The sequence below is a fragment of the Erinaceus europaeus genome, chromosome 17 (assembly GCF_950295315.1).
Source record: "Erinaceus europaeus chromosome 17, mEriEur2.1, whole genome shotgun sequence".
NCBI classification, from domain to species: Eukaryota; Metazoa; Chordata; class Mammalia; order Eulipotyphla; family Erinaceidae; genus Erinaceus; species Erinaceus europaeus.
In genome coordinates, this window is record NC_080178.1 from 61240244 (window position 1) to 61264564 (window position 24321).

Genomic DNA, 24321 nt, shown 5'->3' on the forward strand with positions numbered 1-24321 from the left:
CAGAGAAGGGTACATCCCAATGGAAAAAGGCCACAGAGATGAATCGAGCCATGGTGGCCAGAGTGCCTTGGGGAGGAAGAACTAAGGATATTTGAAGCTTGCAGACATTTATCTTTAGTCTCTTAGGTGACACTGCCTGTCCTACAACCCCTAGCTCCACCATCCCCAGACATCCTACCCAAGGCCCTCCCACCTTCACAAATGCTTTAACAGTGGGGTTAACCCTTTATCTCTGAGACAGGAGAAGGGGGTGTCCCAGCACATGTTCAAAGGACATAGGAGTCCCTAGGAGGGACTCTGAAGGGTCGTGTGTGCACTTGGTGTTGCACATCTATGAACTGTATATGTCCTCACTGAACACAGAAGCTTGTGGGCACTGGTGTGGGAACTGGTGGGGGCACTTGTACATTCTGTTCCTATTGACGATGTGTGTGTATGTGTGTGCTACTGAGTGTGTGGGCAGGAGGTGTGTGCAAGTATGTCTGTGATCATTTGTAGGGTACCCCACTTCTGTGTGCCTGGCTATCCATGTGGCACATGTATGGCTGAGAGCCTGCTGTGTGGACTCACATGTGTGTGCTGTATACAAAGGGACCTGGAGTCAGATTGGGATGCCACTTCCTGGGAACCTGCAGAAAATGAGGGATTGATAGCTGGTTTGGGGGGCTGAGGGAGGGTGGACTAGAACAAACATCTATTCACTGAGTCATTTTCTCCTTCTGTTGATGAACTAGATTGTCCTTGAAGGCTCTGGGGTGGGCTGGGAGGGAGACAAGCCTAGAAAACCAGCACCAGACCTAACAGTTAGAAATGGCAGGAGGGGGCAGGCAGCTAGCTTACCTGGGAGCCATGAGGCCCCGGTTCCAACTAGGGCACCACATGGGAACACTATACCCAGCACCAGGAGGGAGCTCCACAGATGGTGGAGTGGTGCTGAGATAGCTCTTCTCTTAAGACAGAAATGAGGAAAGTGGGTACAGGATGTTACTCAGCAGACACACACACACACACACACACTCCTGAGTTCACGTCCCCAGGGCCACTTAAAAAAGGAAGGAAGGGGAAAAGGAAAAGGGAAGAGGACAGAAATGAGCGCTTACCCAATCAGTTCCACCTAATTGCTTGGCAAACACACCCTCACACCCAGGTCAGATCTACACTTCGAAGGAAGCTCCTCTCTAGTCCTTAGTTTCTTAAACTGAGTCCTCTGTAGAGGGGCTCCCCAGGACAGAGGCAAAGTATCCAAGCATCCCCCAAGTGGGCACACCTGCCTTCCAGTATCCAGCTCAGAATCCTCACTTCTGTGCTGACCCTCTTGATGGTCCTTGGCACCCACGAAACCTAAGTTACCAAGCAGTCAGAAGAATGCCTGGTGCTTCCAGGCTCCATACTGAGTCCTAACTCAGATTAGTCACTGGGCCTTGGCTTTCTCCTGTGACTCCAGTAGAGTGAAGGTGTTCTCTATCTCTATCTATCTCTATCTCTATCTCTATCATCTCTATCTCTCCACTCTTTCTCGGGGTTGCTGCGAAATCTAGAATCCCAAGCTACCCGGTGGCCGGCACTCAGTAGGCTTGCTGCAGGCACGCTCGATGAGCACCAGCTGAAGTCGCTCGGTCCCCTCCATGACTGCACTGAGCGCAGGTTCTCAAGGCGGCTGAGACTGCGCCCCCGCCCCCACGCGGCCGAGCCACCGCGTGGGGTTCCTGTGCGCGCTGACGTGGGCGGATCAAAGCGGCGGCCCGCGCTTATAAGGCAGCGCCGGCTGTCCGCTGCGGAGACTGAGCCCGGCGAGTGGGAGAGCTCCGCCGAGGAGCGGCGAGCAGACACCGCAGCCCGAGTCCGTGCGGGGGCCGAGCCGGCCACTGCTTGCCGGGGTCCTGGGTGACCCTCTCCCGCGGCTACTCCCGTCGCTTCGAGTGGCGAAGGAGACGCGGTTGCCCCCGGCACAGCTGGGAGAGCGCCCCTGGCCGCGGGGGACCGCCGGGGCTGCGGGGACGCCATAGGTGTGCGCCTCACGAGGTGAGCGGGGGTTTCAGGCTGCGGGCGGGCTCTATACCTGGACCAGCTGGGGCGGGCGGGGGCACGGAGTCGGACCCTGACAGCATACTCCCGCTGGGCAGCAGCCCCGGAGAAGGCAAACCACGCCTTCTCCCCACCTCTTTCCGAGGCGCTCTCTTTTCGGGGCGCAGTGATTGGGACCTGGGGGCTCAGGATCTCCAGGGTGAGTGATAGAGGTGAACTGTGAGCCCCTCGGGCCCACCTCTAGCTTCCCCTCGCTGCGCCGCACAACTCGACTCTCTCCCTCCTCATTGGGCCTGCGGGTGAGGTCATGCTCGAACCACCCCGGGGGTGAGGGTCTGGATCCCGCGGCGGGGTAGAGGGTGTGCGCAGCAGGCAGGAGAGGCGGCAGAGGGGGAGACCCACCCGCACGGCCCCTCCAAGTAGGGGGTGACGCGGATGTCCAACCTGGAGCACGGCTTCCAGAGTCAGCGGGGGAAGGAGCACCGCGGAGTTTGTTTACAGACCTGGACTCCAGGCTGGGGATAGGGGTGGTGGGGTGGGGAGGACAGCCCTGTCCCTAACTTCTAGGCACATTTGGAGCCGCCCGGACATCTGGCTGATAGGCGCAGGAGCTCCCCACCTCCGGGTGCTGAGCTGCCTCCGTGAGTCTCCCGGCCCGTGGGTACTCGGAGTAGGGCTCCAGATGAGAATGGGAGGTACCCCGAGTCTCCCCATTTCCAAAATAACGCGTCTCCAGGCAACCTGGCGAGTCGCCCACAGCCAGCTAGACGGATCCCGGCAGACTCGGACTGGGGTCCGACCTGGGTTCCAGGCCAAGCCTTGCACAGCGCCGTAGGTAACCTTGCAGCCGCCGCTGGTGTCACGGCTCGCGGGATCTGTTTGGCGCGGCGCGGAGCTGCAGGCCGGGTCCGACTGAACCAGCTTTGCGAGCGGTGCGGACACCCGGGCGCGGGGCGGCTCCCAACGCCCCCAGGCAGGGGAGACACGGTGCGTGCCCATCGCGGGGCGCAGAGCACTTCCGACCCAGCTGCGGGATTTTCAGGCACCAGCAGAGGCTGCGCCTGGGAGCCACCTGCTGGAGCGAGGCTGTGGCCACTTCGCTTTTGGGCCCCCAGTTGTGTGCATAGTCAGGGATACCTCCTCTCCCACCCTACAAGCTTGAACCCCCGCCCCCCCACACACACACACTTGTACCCACTACATGCTCCGCCCCAAGAGGGGGCTCTAAGCGCCTCGTAAAGCAACGGGTCCTACAGTCGTACGGAGTTAGCCGCAGCTAATGAACGCCTTCTAAAACGCTCAGGACTGAGGGGCCACTTGCTTTGCTTTACAACTCATCCCATCACCAGGCGGGCTCACAGAGGGGTCCAGGAAGAGGAGGGGAAGCGCCCCGGGTATTTGGGCGCTTGAGTTGGCCCCAAAGCCCCCCACCCACCTTTGGCATAGCGCCCCCTTGCGGGCAGGGATTAAAGCAGGCGAGTGACCCCGGTCGCACAGGCTGAGGGTGACCCAGCGGCCAGCGCGGCTGTCTCCGCGCCCTGGTACTGGACAGGAATATTGGCTGAGAACCCAGAGGCCAGACTTCACCCGGCGACTTGCTAGGGCGGCAGAGAGAGAAGATCGGGACCTCCGGGCCAGGCACCGTTGGAAGCCCGCGTCTAGGTGGCTGTGTGACCCAGGCGGCCCCTCCTTTATCTGGGCAAGTGGGGCTGGCCAGGACTCCTCGCTGGGAGCCCGCGCTCCTCCTTCGCAGGCAGCCCGTCCCTCTCCCTTCCCAGGAATGCGGGGCGCCTTACAAGGGGAATCCACACTCTGGAGGGGAAGGGGCAGAGACGGACTGGAGCTGTGATCCCCCCCACGCCGCCCCCCTCTCAGCTGATATTCTCCTTAGTCCTGTGGTCAGCTTTCAGGACCAGCAAGACAAAGGGTTTGGTTACTCGCTGGGTGGGAGACAGGAGCCAGATACATAGAGATTCCCTCAACCTCGAATTGGCCCATTTGAAGGGAGCGCCTCTGTGTTGGGGGGTTGTAGGGGGTCCTCTATAGAAGTGGGGTGTGTTTCGGAGTTTCCTCGCTGGGCTAGCCGGCAAGGCTCCACGAAGCTGTGAGGTGAGTGCATGTGAATGACGGGGAGCTCAGACCCACACAGACTTACTGCTAGGCTGGAAATCCTTCAAAGAAGCTAGGCAAATCACAGACCCTAGTCTTTATAGAAGGGGAAACTGAGTCTGGAAGGCGTGGATAGCTCACACCGTCAATGAGAACTCCCCTCCCTTCCTCTCAAATGTCCCCAACTAAGGCTGGGGCCTCCTTTTTATCCAATTTCCCAAACCTTTTAGAAAGGAATCTCTTTGTCTCTGCCTCCCCAGAGGAGAGGGGCTGGAGCTGGGGCTGACTCCCAGAGAAGCCAGGTGTTGGTAAAGTTGGGAAGAGCTGGGAAGGGAGCTAATGAGGTGAGAATGAAGAAAAGGAAAATAAGAAAAAGAAAAAAGCCAGAGAAAGCAGCTCTTTTAAAGCTGGCTGGCGAAGGAAGGGAATGGGGAAAAGGGGAGTGGGGGTGGGAGGGTGGCCTTACTTCACGGCCCCGGGTGCCGCCTAGCGGCCAGTGGAGGCGTGGCGGGAGAAACTTCCCTGCTTAGCCACACCTTGGCCTTCGCACCCTGAGTCCAACTAGTACACCGCCGGACCCTTACAGATGAACCTGAGCCTGAACAGCCCTCGCTGGGCAAACACCCCTCTCTTCCGGTTTCCTGTCCTACTCTTCCCAGATGCCTAGGGCAAGTTCCCATGTCCTTGTCTTACCTGTCACCTGCAACCCCCTGGACAAACAGCCTCATTTTACATCTGTGGGCCTCAGTTTTCCGGTCTGTGAGACGGGGACAGCAAGAGTGCCTATGTCATAGGGTCACAGAATAGAGGCAATTGAGACTGTTAGCCCTTTCACTAAAGGAACTGTGTCCAAACCACAGTTGTGCCCCCAGCTTTGAAGTTGTAAACTGAGGCCCAGGACAGAGGCAACTTTACTAAAAGTCATAAAAAAGAATCGTCAGTATCGTGTAGCGCGAAGTTCCTCTTGACCGCCCCCACCTCTCTGGTACTCTGTCCATCCTGAGGTCCGTGTGTCTGTCCTCGGTGTCTTTGGTCTCTGAGTGTCTCTATGCCTCTTCGCTGTCTCTCTGCCGGATCTCTCTGGCGTCTGGGGCCCGCTCGCCCCCGCTTCCCGCAGGCACCCGGGTCCCAACCCTCCGGGCGGAGGCTGCACTGGTGGACACGCCCTGGGCCGCGCTCTCCAGCTCCGGTTCGCTCGCTCCGCGGCACATAATTCGAGCCAGGCGTGCGGCCTCCCCGGCCGACCCCTCCTTTGTAATTTGAATAGCAGCCCCCCCCCCCCCAGCAGTGCGCCTCTTAACCCGCCCCCTCCCGGTTGCAGGCGGCGGCTCGGTGCGCGGCGACCCGCGGCTCGTCGAGGGAGCGCCCGGCGCGCGCCACCATGAGGGCGCGGCCGCGGCTCTGCGAGGTGCTGCTCTGCGCCCTGGCCTTCCACACCGGAGTCTGCTACGGCATCAAGTGGCTGTGAGTAGGACCCCAAGTCCACGCCGGCGCCCCGGGACGGGGTCGGGGGCGGCGGGATGCGTTCAGGGCAGTCACCCCTCTTCAACCTGTACAATAGCATGTATTCCTTCTCCAGGGAGGGCTGCTGGACAGGGCTTGGAGGGTGGTGGCAGAACAGCTCCCCACGCTGCCGCCGCTGCCGAGGGTAACACAAGCCTTCCCAGTAGGGGTAAGGGAGTTCAGGCACGAGGTCTGCACTCTGTTTTGGGCGTCTGCTACACTACTGTTCCATTGTCCTAGCTGGAGGTCCTCAAACACAAGCCTGACCCCTGCACCTACGCGACCTGTGAACCTCAATCCTCTTCTGTCCAGAGAGGGTGGTAATCATTTCTTTCACTCAGATGGGATGAGAAAAAAAAAAATAGCATCTCCCGATTGAGCACTCAGATGCTGTGCATATGTAAGGGCTTTCCCTTTAGCTAGACACGATTAGTGGAGAGGTAGGTGGGGGGGGGAGAGGCTCCCCCACTCCACCCCAGTCTGCCATAAGGGAGGCCTACTATGTGCTCACAGGCAAGGAGCGGGATCAGCCCCTTCCCGAGGAGCTGCCCCTGGACTGGGCTGGAAGAGATAAGCTTGGCAGTAAATACCTCCCAGTGCCCAGTAGAGCCCAGTCTCAGCGGCAAGGAGGCCAACTGATGGGGTCCCCTACTTGGGACCCTGGGAAGGTTGGTCAGAGAGTCCCCCTAGGCCAGGCTTGAGCAGACTCTGGGAGTTTGTAGTGTGGGAGCACTTTAGATGAAGGGGTGCCCTGAATCTCTGATAGATGGGAAGTCAAGAACAAGAGTAGCTCTGTGCTTGGGGGCCAGGAACCATGCAGATAAAACAGGCAGGAGGACAGATGTGGGAGGGTGGGGGTGGGAGGGAGACTTATGAATTAGCTGGAAGACAGAGCCAAAGTGACTGGGCCATCAGTAAGCAGTGCCCGGGTCACCAGCCCCACCCCTTCTGGGACTGAATTATTAATGAATTGACTGGTGGCTCATAAAAGGAACCCCATCTTGCGCTCTGTTTGTAGCAAGCCTGATACAGTATCCTCACAGCACAGGGACCCCAGCACTTGTCAGCTCCCCCTTCTTCATGCTGTCAGGTATCAACGTGGGCACAGCTGGTGGGGATCTCCGATCAGAACCCAAGCTGTTTTTTGCTCAGCACCACTGTTTTATAAGTGAGGAAACTGAGGCCCAGAGAAAGAAAAGATTTGTTGGCGAACACAAGGAGGGTCAGAGGTAGAGATGGGACTCCGGTGACATATGCTATTTTTCCAGTGTTGTGGGGACACTGCTATCTGTCATCTCCACCCTACAGCATGAACACAGACTGGGAGAAGGGTGATTTGCACCAGCCCCCAAGCTGGCACGTGGCCGGGTAGAGACAGATGGACAGCTAAGCCCAGTATCACTGTCCCATGCCACAAACAGCCATAGGTCTGTATCTGCTTTGCAGAAACTCCAGCCTCTTGTGGGAGAGAGGGATAGGAGGGGAGGGCAGCGCAGGGGTTCGGAGAGGGAGCTGGCTTCAGGCTGGACTTTAAACAACAGGAAGGAGCTCATGGCCCAGAAGGGGAAACAAAACAGTCACCAAAGGCAAGACGAAGAGTGGGAGCAGACCCAGGGAGGCAGACTGGCACATATGGGGAAACAAACCGCAAGTCACAAGAACCCCCGGTAAATGCCCAGGCCCTGTTCAAACACATAGTTATTTGTTCAAATGATTTAGTTCGGGGATGGAGCGATAACTCACTGGCAGGAGAAGCTCTTGTGCTGTGGTGTCTCTCTATCTTTCTCTCTGTCTCTCTATCTGAATGAAGAAGTGTGGGCTTAGGAGTAATTAAAACAGGCATGCATGAGGCCCCTGCTCCACCATAATAAATAAATAAATAACTAAATAAATAAAGTAAAAGTTTTTTTTTTTCCTGTTCTACTCTTATAAAGGAATTCATCTGCTGTGTTAGACTACCATGCTACAACTGAGGAAACCGAGGTCCAGAGAGGCTAAGCAACTGACCCAGGGTCATACAGCTAGTTAATAGGGGCTGTGGGATGAGACCCCAGGCAGAGACCAAACCTTTTGAAAGTGGTTAAACTCTTGCTGGCATTTCAGACAGAGGGCAGCAGGAAACGGAGTGGAGTTGAAGACTGGTGACAGTGTGTGTGTGTGTCTGTGCCAGCATGTGCACGTTGCTGTGTATGCTTACGCTCTCTATAGGTGCATGCCAGGTGCTCATGTCTGAGTGCTTTGTGGTACTATGCCACTCAGGTCTCCCTACACCCTGAGCAGCGGGTTCTACTGTCACACAGGGGACCTCTGGCTGACAGTGTCACAGCCTGCAGACAGCAGAGCACCTTGACTTTGGTTCTCTGCACTGCTGTGGCCTGCTGGCTGCAAGGAGCTTTGGGACCCGGCAGTATGGAGACGGAGAAGTGCACTATGGTGATGTGAGGCTGGGGTCTCACCCAGGAGGATGGGATGCCCTGTGGTCCCCTGCTGCCTCGGGCTTGGGAAGTAAGCTGGAGATCAAAGGGGTGTTTGACATGGATACTAAAAACAGATGTGACCCAGTGGCCTAGAATGCCCACCTGTGGGGACCCAGGACTCAGCCCCCAGCTTCCTGGAGGGGTGGGGGCAAGGGCATGGGGTTGGAGGCTGGCAGCCCTGGGAGCCTGACAAAAGTAACCTGGGGACCTCTCCCCACCTCCACCCTATCCAAGCCAGGTGCTAGGAGACTCTCAGAGATGCAGGTGTCAGGGACCCAGGCATCCACCCCTCCCTTCACTGGGTGGGGAAAAGGCAGGGGTTTCTGATTCCCATGAACCCCTGGACCTGCCTAGTAAGGAGAGAGATTGCAAGTGGTATGAATTGCCCAGAGAGCCCTTCACCTCCTGGGCTCACTCCAAGCATGGCCTTTAGAAGAGACCTAAGAGATTCCAAAGTGGGTAACTTCTCTAGACGGGATGGGGGCCCAGCCTGACCGTTCCCAGTGGGCCTCAGGCAAATGAATCACTAAACCTTCAGAGCCCCAGTTTCCCCTTCTAAGACCAAAGACCAGCCAGGAGACTGGCTTTAGCTCCATCTGCCTTTCAGGACTCTATGAAGGTCTATACAAGTCTTGCCTTCTGTCACTCTGTTTGCACAAAGGATGGGGAAACTGAGGCCCAGGGAGGGACACTGGTGCTTGCTGGGTGAGTGCCTGATATGGAGCCCACAACCCTGCCCTCAGCTAGTCCCCCAGCTTGCCCTTCTCCCAGGCCTTGCCTGTGAACTCTGCATTCCCTCCTGTCCTCTCTTCCACCTTCTCCCCCACACCCTCACCCCCCAGATAACCAAAATGTTTTCAATTAGAGGTCTGTGCAGGAGATGTCCAGACAGGGAACTCCCCCACTCCCGCCCTCCTCCTTGATTACCTCCCGGAGGGGGACTTAGTTAGACTCCATCATTACCACTAATTACCAGATGACCGCAGAGCGCTCCCCCAGTAGAGTAGAGCTGCTGCCTCCCACCACCTTCCAGCCTGCACACTCCCCCCACCTGTGGCTGTTAGCTCCTCCACCCTCCCACCCCCTGCTGCTCTGTCCCTGTGTCTTCAGTGGCCCCTTTTGCCTTTGCCCACCAGAGTGACCCTGAGTCTCTAGCGGATGACACACTGGGAGACCAGGTATGCAGATCAGCCTCCTCCACGTGGCCAGCACTCAGGAATGATGTGAGCTGAGCTCCTGGGACAGCCTATCATGGCTCCTTCAGCCTGCTTCCTGGCTAGAGCAGGAATCTGAGGGCCCGCAAGTGCCTCTCCTGTGGTCCTTCCCATAGTGTGGTGCACCAGCTGGGAAAATGACAGGGATTAGGCAGGTAGGGAAGGGCAGTGGGAAGGAGCGTCCCCCCCCCCCCCCCGGAGGCGGCCCGTAGTGCACCACGCCAGAGTGTCCTGTTCTTCCCCTGTGTCCTTCCCATAAGGACACACACCAGCCCTGGGGTTGGGCACAGTCAATCAGGGAAAGAACATCAGCTCAGGACCCACTGAGAGTCCATGGCCCCCACTCACCCGAGAAGGTACCCAGGAAGGTATGTCCATGCTCCCTCCCCCCAGTGGAGAGGGCACCCAAGAAGATCTGTACATACCCCCCACAGCAGATAGAGCACCCAGGAAGGTGTGTCCATGGTCCCCCATGTAGTAGAGAGGAACCCCATACCACTAGAAGATGAGGTCAGAAGGAGATGCACCTGACACCTCACTGTCCCCTCTGCACAAAGGAGACACTCATCTCCCAGGTTAGCCCTGCCCCAGGCATTATGGGGATGATACCGGAAACTAGTGACTGATCCAGGGTGTGTTTCCAATATTGGGGGTAGGGGGGCTGTTAGCATCTCTCTGTGTGGGCATGCCCCACGCAGCATGGGCCGTGGGCATTCAGACAGCAGGTTTCCCAGGAAGGCATCCTTGCATCCAGTGGCTGCAAGCCCAGTCAGTTAGGTCAGGAAGCCATGTCTGGGACCCTAGAGAATTCACCCTGACATGTATGAAGCCTTGATTTCAAATCTTGGCACCATATAAGAATGCCCTGGATAACACTTGAGGAACTTCATGGATGGTAGAGCAGTGATGTGCTGTCTCTCTTCAATCCTTCCCATACCCCCCTCAAATAATGAGTAAAAGGGGGCCCAGGAGGTAACTCAGCAATGATCTGACATATGCACCGAGACCTAGATTCATATCCTGGCACTGCATTAGAAAAAGAAAAGGAAGACTAGGGCAAAGGCATGATGGTAGCCCAGTGTCTGCTTGAGAAGCCAGGAGTCCGGTGTAGTCAGGTGATTAACATACGGGGATCAAGGAGGAAATGCTGGACAGGGCTGAGGAAGTTTGAGTCCCAGGCATCAGACCTTGGCCTTGACTTGGTGGGTAGGGAGGCTGCTTTAAGCAGGTAAAGACCACCATGAGTATAGCTTCCACAAGCCCCGAGCAGAGTGCTGGGCTTGGGTGGACCATGTGCCACTCATTGTCCTGAGTTGTTGTGTGAGAGGTAGAAGGACTTGCTGCAGGTCACAGTGGGGCAGCAGAGCTAGAAGTCTCCCCAGCCTGTTTTATTCCCTGGGCAAGGGCAGGTCCTGAGGTCTCAGCCTTGCCAGGTGTCTGTCCCGGCCCCCAATGATGACTGCTATGACCATATGGAGCACTGTGGCAGCAAGTTAGTCTCCTTCTGTCCTCTGGTGCTCCAGGGTCCTTGAGGGATAACTGTCCTCAGAGATAAGGGCAACCCTTTAAGGTCATGGGCTGCCACTGGCCTAGACTGTAGACTGCTGCCTGTCCCTCAGAGGTCAGAAAGAAGGGTAGATCCAAGCTACAGCCTGGAAATCCCTGTGCCCAGAGCCAGGATCTATACCATCATCAAGGTTCTTAGAGCCTGCACCCCATCCCACCTTCTCCACCCCTCCACCTGGTCAGCATTTCCAAAGCATGGCTGACCTCCTCAGAGGGCTTGTGCTACTTAAACCAGACCAAGCCTGCTGCTTTACTGCAGAGCCACAAAGGGCCCTTGAAATGTGCACAGCCTCATGAATCTCCAAGGGGAGAAGGGCATCATGGTCAGCAAATGTGCTTGACCAAGAACCTTGTCTCACTGGAACCCATGCTGGGAAATACATGTAGACACTGACAGGGATAGCAGTATGTCTAAGGTTACTCAGCTGGATCTGACTGGTCACAAAATTAGTTGACTTTTCATTCCTTTAATAAGTCTCTTGCATGTAAGTGGGATGTCATAGCTTAATAAATGACTTTAATATAATTCTGTGAAGGAATGATGGGAAGGCCCTAAGTTAAGGTGTACTTAATCAGTAAAATAAGGCCAGCAAAATAGCTCTCTTCTATTGCGTGTTGCTTTGCCATGTGCACAACCCAGCCTCCAACACATTGAAGGGCACTTCAGTAAGTCCTATGGCTGCCCCCCCCTTTGTCATCACTGGGGCTTCACTGCTATGAAATGATTTTTCATATAGATAGAGACCAAGAGAAAGGCTGAGACACAATGAGAGAGACCACAGCACCAAAACTGCCTTCAACGTAGTGGAGGGCCAGGCTCAAACCTGGGTCATGCCCATGGCAAAGCAGTAGACTATCCAAATGAGCTATTTTGCTCACCCAGCACCATGTTTTTCTCTCCCGGCCTCTGTCTTTGAAAAAGCCCAGAGCTATGAACCTCTGAATGCAGTGAAGCTCTGAAAGCAGTGGATGGATGGATGGATGGATGGATGGATGGATGGATGGATGGTAGTATGTTTGATAACTGTAGTAATTTAGCACTTAGCACAGTAGCTAGCACCTACAGAAACACCTAGACTGGTACCAACATTATGGAGTGGATGCCAGATAAGGAGTCACAGTGCACAGCTGGGTGAGAGCTTGGTGCTTTTTTTTTTTTTTTTTTAACTGTGAGATTGTTGTTAGTATAATCATAGTAAAGTCAGGGAGGCCCAAAATCACAAGCGAGGATCTATGGCCCAGAGAGGGTCAATGTGTACCTACTGTCCTATAGAGTGTGTGTATGGGGGGGGCTGTGCGGTGGTGTGCCTGGTTAAGCACACATAGTACTAAGCTCAAGGACGCATGCAAGGATCTGGGTTTGAGCCCCCAGCTTCCCATCTGCAGGGAGGATGCTTCACAAATGGTGAAGCAAGTCTGCAGATGACTATCTCTCTCTCTCCCTCTCTCTCTCCCCCTCCTTTCTCAGTTTCTGTCTCTCCTATCCAATAAAATAGAAAGCATGTCCACCAGGAGCAGTGAATTCATAGTGCTGGCACTGAGCCCCAGCAATAACCCTGGATGCAAAAAAAATGGGGGGGGGGCTGAGTTCTGCCTCCTGGCTTCCTGGATCCTGTCAGCAAATACTCCTAGAGCTAGCAGGAAGCATTTAGGCCAGTTGGGAGATGGAGGTCACGTGGCCCCCATCTCTCGTTCCAACTGTCCCTCTGGGCTTGCAGGGCACTGTCCAAGACCCCCGCTGCTCTCGCACTGAACCAGACACAGCACTGCAAGCAGCTGGAGGGCCTGGTGTCAGCACAGGTGCAGCTGTGCCGCAGCAACCTGGAGCTCATGCACACGGTGGTGCATGCTGCCCGAGAGGTCATGAAGGCCTGTCGCAGAGCCTTTGCAGACATGCGCTGGAACTGCTCCTCCATCGAGCTTGCCCCTAACTACCTGCTTGACCTGGAGAGAGGTAAGAAGGTAGCTGGAGCCCATGGAGTGGGAGTGTGCGCAGGCAAGGGTGGGAAGGGGTAGTGGAGGGACTCTGGCATAAAGGCACAGCTGGGTGAGTGATGGGTGGATGGGTGCATGGAAATGTGGTGGATGGGTGGGTGCACAGAAGGATACAGGCCTGAATGCATGACTGGGCGGATCTGTCATGTTCCAGAATGAATCTGAATGATGACAGTGAGTGGATTCCCATTGCAGAGTCTAGATGGCAGTCCAAATCTCATGTCCCAATGCATGCACGAATGTGGAGTGAATGGGCTCTGGGAGGCTCTCGGGAAGGGAATGTGTGAGGAGGACACTCACATGTGCTGCAGGTAATTCCAGCTGGAGTTGCTCTGAGCTTCACAGAGATGCAGGAACCAAAGACCACAGGTGTTAACTTGGAGGAGGCTGCTTCTAGGGTGGATCTGAGGGTTCCATGTACAGTAGAGAGGCATTTGGTGGGAAGAAACTTCCTAAAAGCTGTAAAAGATTGTGTGGTATCTCCCCTATGTGGTGACAGCTAATGTGGGTGCAGGAAGAGATGAAGGAATGTTTTCTCAGGGTTGTGGGAGTGAGAAGTCACAAGGCTGTCTTCTCTCTCTCTCTCTCTGTCTCTCTCCCCCCCCCCCCCCCCCCCCGTAGGCTTCAAGGGAGAAGCCTTCCTTGCCTCTTCCAGTCTCTGGTCATGTTGACCACATTCCTTGGCTTGTAGCCACATCACTCCAGTCTCTGCCAGGGGCATCTCCCTCTCTAAATCTGACATTTCCTATTTCTTTTGTGACACTGGCTACTGCATTAGAACCTGTCTTTACCATGGGTGAGGCCCTGGGCCTAAACCCCAGCACCACAGGGGAGCACTGAAGTCAGAGCAGTGTTGTGGTGTTTCTCCTCTCTGCTTCCCTGTCTAGCTCTCTTCCCTTCTCTTCTGCCTCTACAATAAGAAGAATAGGAACACTGCTGGACTACTTCTCAGAGGCCACTAATACAGGGTTCATGCCCCACTGTGGCATTTAAGTAAACAAGCCAGCAGATAAAGTGGCTCCAGTGCTGAGTGAGAGAGTGGTTGATAGTAGGGAACTATGAGTGTGAGTGAGTCAGGGTGGCTGTGGCTGCAGGTGTGCAGGGCTTTGGGGGCCTCTGTGTGTTTGTGAGTGACTAAGTATGCAAGGCAGACAGTGTGTACCTGGAACAGTTGGGGGTGACAGCCCCAGAGCTGTCCTTCCTTAGCTCCACCCTGGGTAGAGTCCCTGTCTCCTCCTGACCCCACAGAGGTTATTTGGGAATAAGGACACCTTCAGGTCTGGGTCAGTCGCAGTCACTGACCAGCACCTGTGGTCCACAGGGACCCGGGAGTCGGCCTTCGTGTATGCGCTGTCGGCCGCTGCCATCAGCCACGCCATCGCCCGGGCCTGCACCTCCGGCGACCTACCTGGCTGCTCCTGCGGGCCCGTCCCAGGTGAGCCACCCGGGCCCGGGAACCGCTGGGGAGGATGTGCGGACAACCTCAGCTACGGGCTCCTCATGGGGGCCAAGTTTTCCGATGCTCCTATGAAGGTGAAAAAAACAGGATCCCAAGCCAATAAACTGATGCGGCTACACAACAGTGAAGTGGGGAGACAGGTAACCACCCCCACCCACCCCGGACAGCTGTGCTTGTGCCATCCCCCAGAGAAGGGAGCCCCGTGTACCCCATGGAGGGTGGGAGGGAGGTGGGCCCTGCCTCTCCTGACACTTGGGGCCTGTCTGGCTCCTCTTCCTCCAGGAGGCAAACCTGGATTTCGATTGGAGAACACTGGCACAGAAGGGGGACTGTGCTAGGAGTCAGGAGCCACCTTGACTCTGGCCCTAAACTCACTGTGTGACACTGGTGTCAGCTGACCTCTTTGGCTTCATTTGTCCCCATCTGTAGACAGGGAGTGGGGGTGCCTCTCCCCCTCAGCTGTGTTCCTTGGGTTCTTCTGGTGGCCCTGGGGCTGAGTTTAGGGTAAGGACTGTGGGGCAACATCCTTGTATCCAAAGGAGTCCTCCTGGAATCTACAGAGAACTTCTCCACGGCTCCTAGCCCCACCCCAACCCAAAGCAGTATCCCCACAACCTGTTATTTTCAGTGTTTCGTTAATTCCTCACTTCATTCTACAGAAGGCTGGATGAGTGCGTGAGTGAATGGACCTTGTTATGTTTTGAAAATTGAAAACAAACAAGCAAAAACCCTTTGAGCAAGCTGTGTGTCTGACAGCAAGCCTTGTGGCTTATGGAACAGCCCTGGGAGAAGCATTATGACCCCTCTAAGAGATAGGGGACTGCCCCCATCTCCCCACCAACCCCATGCCTGCAGCCCTGTGAGCTCAGCTGACAGAGCAAGACAGGGAGAACTCAGTTGGTTTAGCCAAGGACCTCAGTTGACTGGAAGTTTGGGGATTCTTGAGTCCAGAGCTTCCATGTTCTCACCTCTCCCTCCTCCTCCCCCCCTCCTCTCCCCCCCCCCATCCTGGAAGGACTCTGGGATGTCTCTGATAGCTGGGGAAATTGACGTCGAACCACACTGTGGTCTTGTAGCTGAGCCTGACCTGGAACTCAGGAGTCCTGCTTCCCAGACTATATCTTGTGTCCTGCCTTGGAGGCATTTGCCAAAGGGCTGACTCCCACCCCAGCTACAGGCCCATGAGGTGGAACAAGAGCTCAAGGCATAAACTAATGGCCTGGGGACACTCTGCCTCCTGGCTGAACTTAGGACCTGAGTGCCTTTACCTTTCTTACTGACCCTGTCTCTCTCCATGCCCTGGAGAGACTGAACATGCCTTCTGCCAGGATTCCTTTCAGTCCTGTATCTGACATGGACTCCCTCATGCCCCATGCCTAGTCCTGCAAAGGGGTAGGACCCTGGCATCATGACTAGTTCCTTCCCTCCCTCACCCAATGATTACTGCTCTTCCTGTACCTCAGTGTCCCCATTTATTTGAAGCCGTCTGCACAGAACATGCAGGAGGGCCGGCCTGAGCAGAGGGAGCTGTACCCAGAAGGGAGGGTTCAGAGGCTGTGTGACAAGCCACCGGAGGCATCCAACTCATGGTCCTCAGAGGCACATCGAGAAATGAACTCACTTCCCAGGGCTAGAGACTCCCCACACCCCAGCACCTTCTTCATAATATGATCATGTAGACAGTTTTCCAAGCCAGTCTTGATTTGACTTTACTAATTCACGATGCCCTTTGATACATGTCTCCTGGTTGAATCCTTGCACCCACTGCAGTTACAGTTAAGAGGCAGAACATATGTAACAGGATGGGTTGGGAAACAGAGCTGCAGTATGTGTGTCGGGGAGGGGGTTGACCAGGCCAAAGACACCCCCACGCACTCACCTCTCCTCTTGTCCCCATTATCCTGTCCTTTCTCTCTTCCCTCCCACCTTTTTCTCCAGAAAGGATTTCGCGAGTCCCAGTTCTGTATGAGAGAAAAAAATATGAAACAATCAAAGCTATTGAATTATTCTCAGACATGGGTTCGAATCCTGGTCCCCAGACTGTCAAGCTATGCAGCCCAGAGCATGAGGTTTAGCCTCCTGCATCCTCTTACTGACTGATTGTTGATGGGAGAGAGAAAGATAATCAGAGCATCACTATGGCACCAGCGGTGCCAGGGATCAAACTCAGAACCTCATGCCTGAGATTCCATCACTCTAGCTACTGCACCACCTCCCAGAGACAGAGTCTTCTTTTTACAGTGGAAAAAGTGGTGATACCTCCTGCAAAGGACTGTGGTGATGATTAAGCCATGGTGGCTCTGCTCTGGCATGCCAGTATACCTAGCACACAGTAGGTGTGTGACAGTGGTACTTATCACCCCTGCAAGGCCCTGCTCTTCTAGCCTCTCCAGGCGGCCACCAGGTTGGAGAAGGAGTTGAGGACCTACAATCCCACCCCCACCCTAGAGCAATACAGCTCTAGGGCTGCTGTGATGGGATTGCACACCTCTGGGGGGGGGGGGGCATTGGGAGGGAGAGGGGCCTGGCTTCCCAGCCCAATGCCCTCCCCTGTCTGCAGGCTCTGCGCGCCTCCCTGGAAATGAAGTGTAAGTGCCATGGGGTGTCAGGCTCCTGCTCCATCCGCACTTGCTGGAAAGGGCTACAGGAGCTTCGGGATGTGGCTGCTGACCTCAAAACTCGCTACCTGTCCGCCACCAAGGTCGTTCACCGGCCCATGGGCACACGCAAGCACCTGGTGCCCAAGGACCTAGACATCCGGCCAGTGAAGGACTCGGAGCTCGTCTACCTGCAGAGCTCACCTGACTTCTGCATGAGGAACGAGAAGGTGGGCTCCCACGGCACACAGGACAGGTGAGGGTCTCTAGGGAACAGTGAGGCCTAGCCCCCAATCAGGGTGATACCAGGAATATGGAGTGAAGGTGCTTCTGGGAGAAGCCTCTTGGGAATGGAGGTCGGCATGAGAGGGAGGCAGATAGGGTGACCAGGGATATGGGAGGTGGGAATATATACTTCCCAGCACAAGACAGACCTGCGGTGAATTTTGCTAATGGAGAAATTGTAGAATGAATAACATATGTGCTACTGGTCCAAGAGGTGGGGAACAGGGAAAGGCAGGATGGCCCATGGCCATACAGGAGGTCTGCGCAGAGCAGAAGGGAGACCGTGGCTGCCTGGGAGCCAAACCTTCAGCCCTCTGCAGAGAGACAGTGTTCCCACATCTCAGCATGCCTGCACACACCCCATTGGGTCCCCACTTGCAGAGCTGGTGCTAGAGTCTCTGCAGCTGGGCCCCACTGTAGCTAACTGGGGACAAGAGAGTGGAGGAAACCAGATGTGCCTGCAGACCTACTATGTGTGGATGGGGTGGAGGGAGTCATTTTTCCAAGTTCTAGAAGTGAGCAGTCCTGAAACATTGTAGTAGGAATGGTTCATCTTTCATTAGACAGATATGTGGACTTCTTCCTCTGGGGCTATTCACAAGGCATGATAGCGCATTAAAGGCTCACGGGAACCACAGCAAAAGGTCTAAGTCAGTGCTTCCCAGAGCAGTTTGGCCAGGGAACTCTTTTATTAAGGGCTCTCTAACAGCATCCCACGAAACGGGTGTTCTGAGGGCTTAGAATATTGAAGCAGAGTCAGGGTGTCTGAGAACATGTCTGGCACATACTTGGGGCCCAGCCAGCATATGCTTCCTCCGCAGTGTGCGTTCCTGTCTCCAGGAGAGGGGGGCTGTTCTAGGGGGCTCCATCCTCACTGGCTGGCGGAGGATTCCATCTGGAGGCCAGATTGGGGGTGGGGGGGGCGGTCAGAGTGGAAAATGGAGCCAGGTCAGGCCTGAGGAATGGGAAAGAGCAGGGTGCTGGTCTGAGTCAGTGGATGGGAAAAGGAAGATTCCAGAATCCAGTGGGGCTTGGGAAGCCCACCTCAGATCCCAGAGCAGAGTGGGGGTCTCCCCAGGTCCATGAGAAGTGTATGTATATACTGGGGGAAAGTGGTTCCCAGCTGGACACAATCTTCCTGCAAGTCCTTGACTCCTCCCCCTTCCTCCTGCCCCTCTAGGAGGCCCTATCCCAAATACCAGTCACCTCCCTTGTTTTATCAGAATGTCCCTGTCCCCAGGTTTCCTGCCAGGCTTAGTTCTCTGTCATTTTCTGGTGGAGGCCTCTGCAGACCTTAGTGCTGGTTGGTTCATTTTATACTGACAGCCCATAGCCACTAACTCAGCTAGAAACCCATAGATGGATTTCCATGGGCACAAGGAAACAGAGAGAACTACAGTGCTCATCTTGTGCCAGGGGGGAGCCCCGAGAGGCACTGACCCAATATGGACATCAAAGAAGGCTACCTGGAGGCAGAGGGAACATGAGCTTTACTGGGTCAGTGGGGTTGGGGGTGCTAGAGGTGGATGTTCTGAACTTCGTTCACTGGAGAAGGGGCTTTGTTCACAGAGGCTGGGAAAAGGATTCTGCTACTGTTCTCGGAGCCAAGCTGGGAAACGAGGCATCCTCAGGCATCAATCATGTTCTCAAGCCCCAGTCTCCCTGCATTGTGAAAGCCCTCTTACAGCCTGTGCCGTATTATAAAAATAGCCTGTGCCTATTTTTTTGGAACCAGCATTGGGGTGTTCCTTTCCTGGGTCCAAAGTCCTCCCCTCCCCAACCCTTCTCACAGGTTCTGTCAGGCCTGTGAGGGGTCAGGTGTTCATTCACACACTGCATGTCAGGGATCTGGAATAAAAACAGAACTCTGCTCCCTTCCTGCCACCCTTCCCTGAGAGAGAAGCCTTTAGGATAAGACTGAAATGGCCAGATACAGCCCAGAATGTGAGGTTGCACAGTCTTGGGGGCAAAGCTGGGGCTTGAAGTGTGCTGCACAGGCTGAGGACCACTGGCCGCTCCCATATGCACGTGGACATATAACCAGGTGGCCCTTCCTGTCCACCCAGCAGCCTCTTCCCAGCTCAAGCCTCAAACTCCCTTCTCCAGTAGCTGCTCCGCCTACCCCATCTGCTCTCACAAAATTTTAACTTCAGGTCAGGTCCTTTATCTTCATCCCCACTTCCTCCTCCCTCCTCTCCAGTTCAGACTCCTGCTCACCTTTCATGAAACAGCCTAACCGACTCCACCTCCCTTAGGAAACCTTCCAGAACTCTCACAGACCTCAAGTTTAATAGGAAAGACCCCTCCAAGAAGACAAAACATGCTTATCATTTCAATAAATGCTTATTGGAAACACATGAGAAAGTCAGTGACGGGTGGAGGGTATATAGCATAATGCAAAGAGACTCTCATGTCTGAGGCCCAAAGTCCCAGGTTCAGTCCCCTGTACCACCCTAAGCCAGAACTGAACAGTGCTCTGGTAAAAAAAAAAAAGAAAGAAAAAAAAGTCAGTGACTGGGTTGGTGACTCAGGGAATAGATCCCAGGACTTGCATGAATGTGGCCCTGGGTTCCAATTCCCAGCACAGAATATGCCAGAGCAGCCCTCTGATCTCTCAATTAAGAAAATAAACAAAATCAGTCTTTAAAAAGCAATGGATGGGAAAATTAGAAGCACCTGTAATGATGAGAATCATTTAAAATCCCCCAAAGTTCACATCACCTTGGGGGGGGGCTAAAGTGTAGATAGCACAGGGGAGACCTCAGACTACAGACTACCTCAGAGGGGGTGTGTTTATATGTTGGGTGCTATGACAGGAGTGCTCACTGACCTCCCCTCTCCCCCAACAAGGCAGTGCAACAAGACATCGCATGGCAGCGACAGCTGTGACCTCATGTGCTGTGGACGCGGCTACAACCCCTACACGGACCAAGTAGTGGAGCGGTGCCACTGCAAGTACCACTGGTGCTGCTACGTCACCTGCCGCCGGTGTGAGCGCACAGTGGAGCGCTATGTCTGCAAGTGAGGCCCTGCACAGTTCAGACTCCTCCCGGGAGCCCAGAGGGGCCTGGAGACACCCTGTGGGTTTGTGCTCATGAATTCCTGCTGCCAGGCATGGGAAGTGACTTGGCCTGTGCTGAGCAGCCACCTGAACAGCAAGCCCTGGCCACCTCGTGAGGACATCAAAGGAGCCCGACCGGAGTAAAAATAACCTGGCAGCCTAAAGCCCCGCAGTGCCCTCGAACTGCCTGCTAGGCTGGTCTTAAGATGCCAAGGGCATGGATTTGGCAAGGCTGGTGTGGACTTGACCTTTCTCTGCTGGAGAAACCAGCCTCCCGGGAAGGGGGGCCTGTCTGCTTCCCTCAGATGTTCTGCAGGCCCAGCCTGAGAGACCCTAGGCCATCTCCCCAGGGAGGGGGGGGTGCTTGCTGAGCCCACCACACGGAACCACTAGCTTGGCTTGTACATGTTCTTGTGTTTTGCTTCTTTCTTCCTTTGGGACATGGGAGCTAATATTTATAAAAACATAGCTTTTTCTTTGGGGTGGCTAACCTCAATTCCTCTTTATATATTTTATATATATAAATATATATATATATAATGATCTATATTTTAAACAGGTTTTTTAAATAGCCGTATGAAATAAATGCTGAGAGAACCCACCCCAGCCTGCCCTGTAGTGTCTGGCCTTCTTGAGGGAACTGGTCAGTACTGAAGCTCTGGGCCAGTGCACCAATGCTTGGGCTTCCTGGCAGAGCGGCTTCTGACATTCTCCCTGTCCCCCTGTCTCACCCCACCCTACTCTGGTCAAGGCTAAGTACAGCCGTCTTGAAACATAAGCCCAGCTAGCAGTCTTTGTTCCTGAGGGACATGCACAGGTGTGCAGCTGGGCCCATTAAGTTAGTTTCAAGGGACACCCCACTGGGAGCTGGGAACACATGTCTCAGGGAGCTGGGGACACAGGGTTTTGGGAGGTGGCACAGCCTCCAGCTAACTCTGGCCAGTTTTCTGTGTGGCCCTGGGGAAGACAGTTTTCTGTCTTTCCCTCTCTAGCCTCGGTTCCCCATTTGTTCAGGAAGGGAGTGGAATATAGGACCAGGGGTTATGAAATGGCCCTAATCTTTCGTCTGCCCCCCACACACACACCAGCTTAGAGGACTGACAAGAAGTGATTGGGTTCCAGCTCTGCTTTGGAGGTGGAGCACAGGCCTTGTCTCCTCTATGGGATGTCCTCTGAGGGCTCGGAGGCTCAGGTCTGCAAAGGTTTGAGCCAGAAGATGCAGAAATGGGGATGCAGAGGCTGGCCTTCATTCAGGCATATGGAGGTGCACTCTCACGTATGAGGTCTGAGTTCACTTGCTAGCATTTTATGTCATGCTGGAGGGATACTCTAATTCTCTTTCTCTCTCTCCTCCCTCTCTACACTTTTTTCTTTCATTAATAAATAAAATAAAATAAAATAAAGCTGCCTAGGGATCAGGAGAATTGAGATAGACCAAGAAGCTGGGAGGTTACGACTCAGATGGGAGATGTTGGGGGGGGGGGCAGGCTCCTGACTGCTACTGGTAAAGATGGGCCTAGTGCAGGGCCTCAGTGGGTACTACACTGCCTTCTTAGCCCCAGCTGCCTGTCCTGACAGGAAGCCAGTCCAGAGGAGCTCTTACTCACCCCCCCGTGTTGGAGCAGCCACTTGAGACAGAGAAGTAAGGATGTTCTAGACAGTCACTTTCCCTGTGTGTGGAGGGTGGGAGGGGACCAGAGTTGAGGAAAAGACTCTTCCCTGCTCAGAGCCCCTTGGATGCTGCCTGGAAGGGCTGGATTGGAGTTGGATGCACCCCCAGGGCCCCCCCATTCCAAACAGGGCAGGAGTGTTGAGGGCCCTGTGGCCATCATCCAAGTCCCTGCCTGACTGCTAAAAGTGGAAGTGGCCTGTAGCCCAGAATCCCAGGCTGGATGAAACCTCAAGATAAGTCTGAGTCTCCCTTCAGTCTATTTTGTAGATGAGGAAACTCAGAGATGGGAAGGGCCCTTCCTGTGGTCAGAGCTGATAAGGTGTTGGAGCTGATAAGGTGTCCTTGGTAAACAGGCAGGACTGCAGCTTATCCCGGGTAGAGGGAGCGTTTGACAGCCGCTTTGCAGAAAGCTGAGCCTCTATTGAATAGATCCTGGAGTCTGCTCTCTCCCAGGCCCAGGACTGCTCTCACTCTACAGCCTTTACTGGCTCCCCGTAGCCCACAAAATCCACCTCAGTGGACCCACCACCCAAGGCTGGTGTACAAGACCACATTGCCAGGTAAGGTCCAACCACATTCTCTGAACCCCCAGGTACCTGCTCCGCTCCAGTCACCAGGAGGCTGCTGTCACTTGGCTGCCTGGCCTGCCTCTGGACGCCTGCAGTGTTCCACAGGTCTAAGACGTCACCCTCCCCCTCAGCTTACGCAGCTATGTCACTAGACTCTGCATCTTGGCTCATGACCCAGATGGATGTCTCTTCTTCCAGGAAGCCCTTCTTGACCACCCCAGTGGGCTGCTTTGTGCTCCTCTGCAATGTTCACTGAGTGGAGATGCCATGGAGACCCTGTCTTGTCTCTGTAGGCCTCCCCAACCTCCTTGGGCCTCCTCATGGGCTGAACCACACTGATGCAGTCATAGGCCTGACGATCTGGATACATGCCTTTGAAATACTGGATCTGAGGTGTCTTCTGGCAGTGACCAGCACAGCAATTGGGGAAAGGGGGACAAGGGCCAGAATGACCCTGAAGGGTGGGCCAGTCACTTAAACCCTCCTCTTTAGTGTATACCTATGGAGTGTTTCTCAGTGAGGGCTTGAAGCCCTGGGCAGGGTGCAAGTGGGGTGGGTGGGGTGAGGGAGGTGAGACTTTGGGGGGAAGTCCCAGGAGCAGCTTGGAGCTGGCTGTTGGGATGATCAACCTCCAGGCCCTTCCCATGCATCCTCACCTCAGCCAGTCCCAGGAGACTCTCCTGATTCCCACTCAGGACAGGAGCCCCCCTGGGTCTTGACTCAGTTGAGCTTTGCAGTGATGCACTGCACCTCTCTGTCTGGCCACAAGCTGGCCCACCAAGGGACCAAGACAGCATCCCCAACAGATCTGGGTTCTAAGCACATAGTCATAGTGAGCCCCCACAAGGCCGACAGTCAGGGTAGGTCTTCCTTCAGTGTGAGTCCTAGAAATTTCAAGTTCAGTGTTTCAGGACCTCACTGTCTCTGGAGGTTCAGAGCCAAACTTTGGTACCTGGGGCTTCAAGATTAAAACCATCTGGGGCTGGGCAGTGGTGCACCTGGGTGAGTTCATACATCACCACATGCAAGGACCTGGCTCCAAGCCCCTGATCTCCACCTGCAGGGTGGAGGTTTCATGAGCAGTAAAGCAGTGTTGCTGGTGTCTTTCTTTGGTTCTCCACCTCTCTCTTCCCTCCCCTCTCAGTTTATGCATCCTGTCAGAAAGAGAAAGAAAGGTAGAAAGGAAGGAAGAAAGAAAGAAAGAAAATATGGAAGGAAGGTCAAAGGAAAGAGAGAGAAGAAAGAAAGGAAGAAAGAAAAGAAAGAAAGAAAGGAAGGAAGGAAGAAAAAGAAAGAGAGAAAATATGGAAGGGAGAAGGAAGGAAGGAAGGAAAGAAAGAAAGAAAGAAAGAAAGAAAGAAAGAAAGAAAGAAAGATAGAAAGATAGAAAGAAAGAAAGGGAGAAAGAAAGCGGGTCAGGCGGTAGCAAAGCAGGTTAAGCGCACATGGCGGCACAAAGCGCAAGGACCAGGCGTAAGGATCTGGGTTTGAGCCCCCGGCTCCCCACCTGCAGGGGGTTTGCTTCACAAGCGGTAAAGCAAGTCTGCAGGTGTCTTTCTCTCCCCCTCTGTCCTCCCTCTCTTGATTTCTTTCTGTCCTATCCAACAACAATGACAGCAATAACAATAACAACAACAGTAAACAACAAGGGCAACAAAAGGGAAAAATAGCCTCCGAGAGCAGTGGATTCGAGTGCAGGCACTGAGCCCCAGCAATAAACCTGGAGGCAAAAAAAAAAAAAAAAAAAAAAAAAGGAGGAGGGGGAGAAGAAGAAGAGAGAAAGGCAAAA

At 54.6% G+C, this 24321-nt stretch overlaps 1 protein-coding gene across 1 annotated transcript; it reads left to right on the forward strand.

Annotated features, from left to right (window-relative positions):
* Nucleotides 1–1783: 1783 nt before the first annotated feature.
* Nucleotides 1784–20892, forward strand: WNT11 (Wnt family member 11). Its single transcript, XM_007520225.3, has 6 exons — nucleotides 1784–2022; nucleotides 5456–5598; nucleotides 12613–12848; nucleotides 14211–14488; nucleotides 16909–17201; nucleotides 20081–20892. Exons 2-6 carry the CDS (start codon nucleotides 5516–5518, stop codon nucleotides 20253–20255), a joined length of 1065 nt encoding a protein of 354 aa, XP_007520287.1. The 5' UTR covers nucleotides 1784–2022; nucleotides 5456–5515; the 3' UTR covers nucleotides 20256–20892.
* The last annotated feature ends 3429 nt before the right edge of the window (nucleotides 20893–24321 follow it).

What these genes read in the sequence shown, in the direction of transcription:
- WNT11 (XM_007520225.3), top strand. Translation starts at nt 5,516, where the DNA reads ATGAGGGCGCGGCCGCGGCTCTGCGAGGTGCTGCTCTGCGCCCTGGCC. An exon ending in TGCTACGGCATCAAGTGGCT is followed by an intron (nt 5,599 to 12,612) that starts GTGAGTAGGACC and finishes CTGGGCTTGCAG; the next exon opens with GGCACTGTCCAAGACCCCCG. An exon ending in ACAGTGAAGTGGGGAGACAG is followed by an intron (nt 14,489 to 16,908) that starts GTAACCACCCCC and finishes CCCTGTCTGCAG; the next exon opens with GCTCTGCGCGCCTCCCTGGA.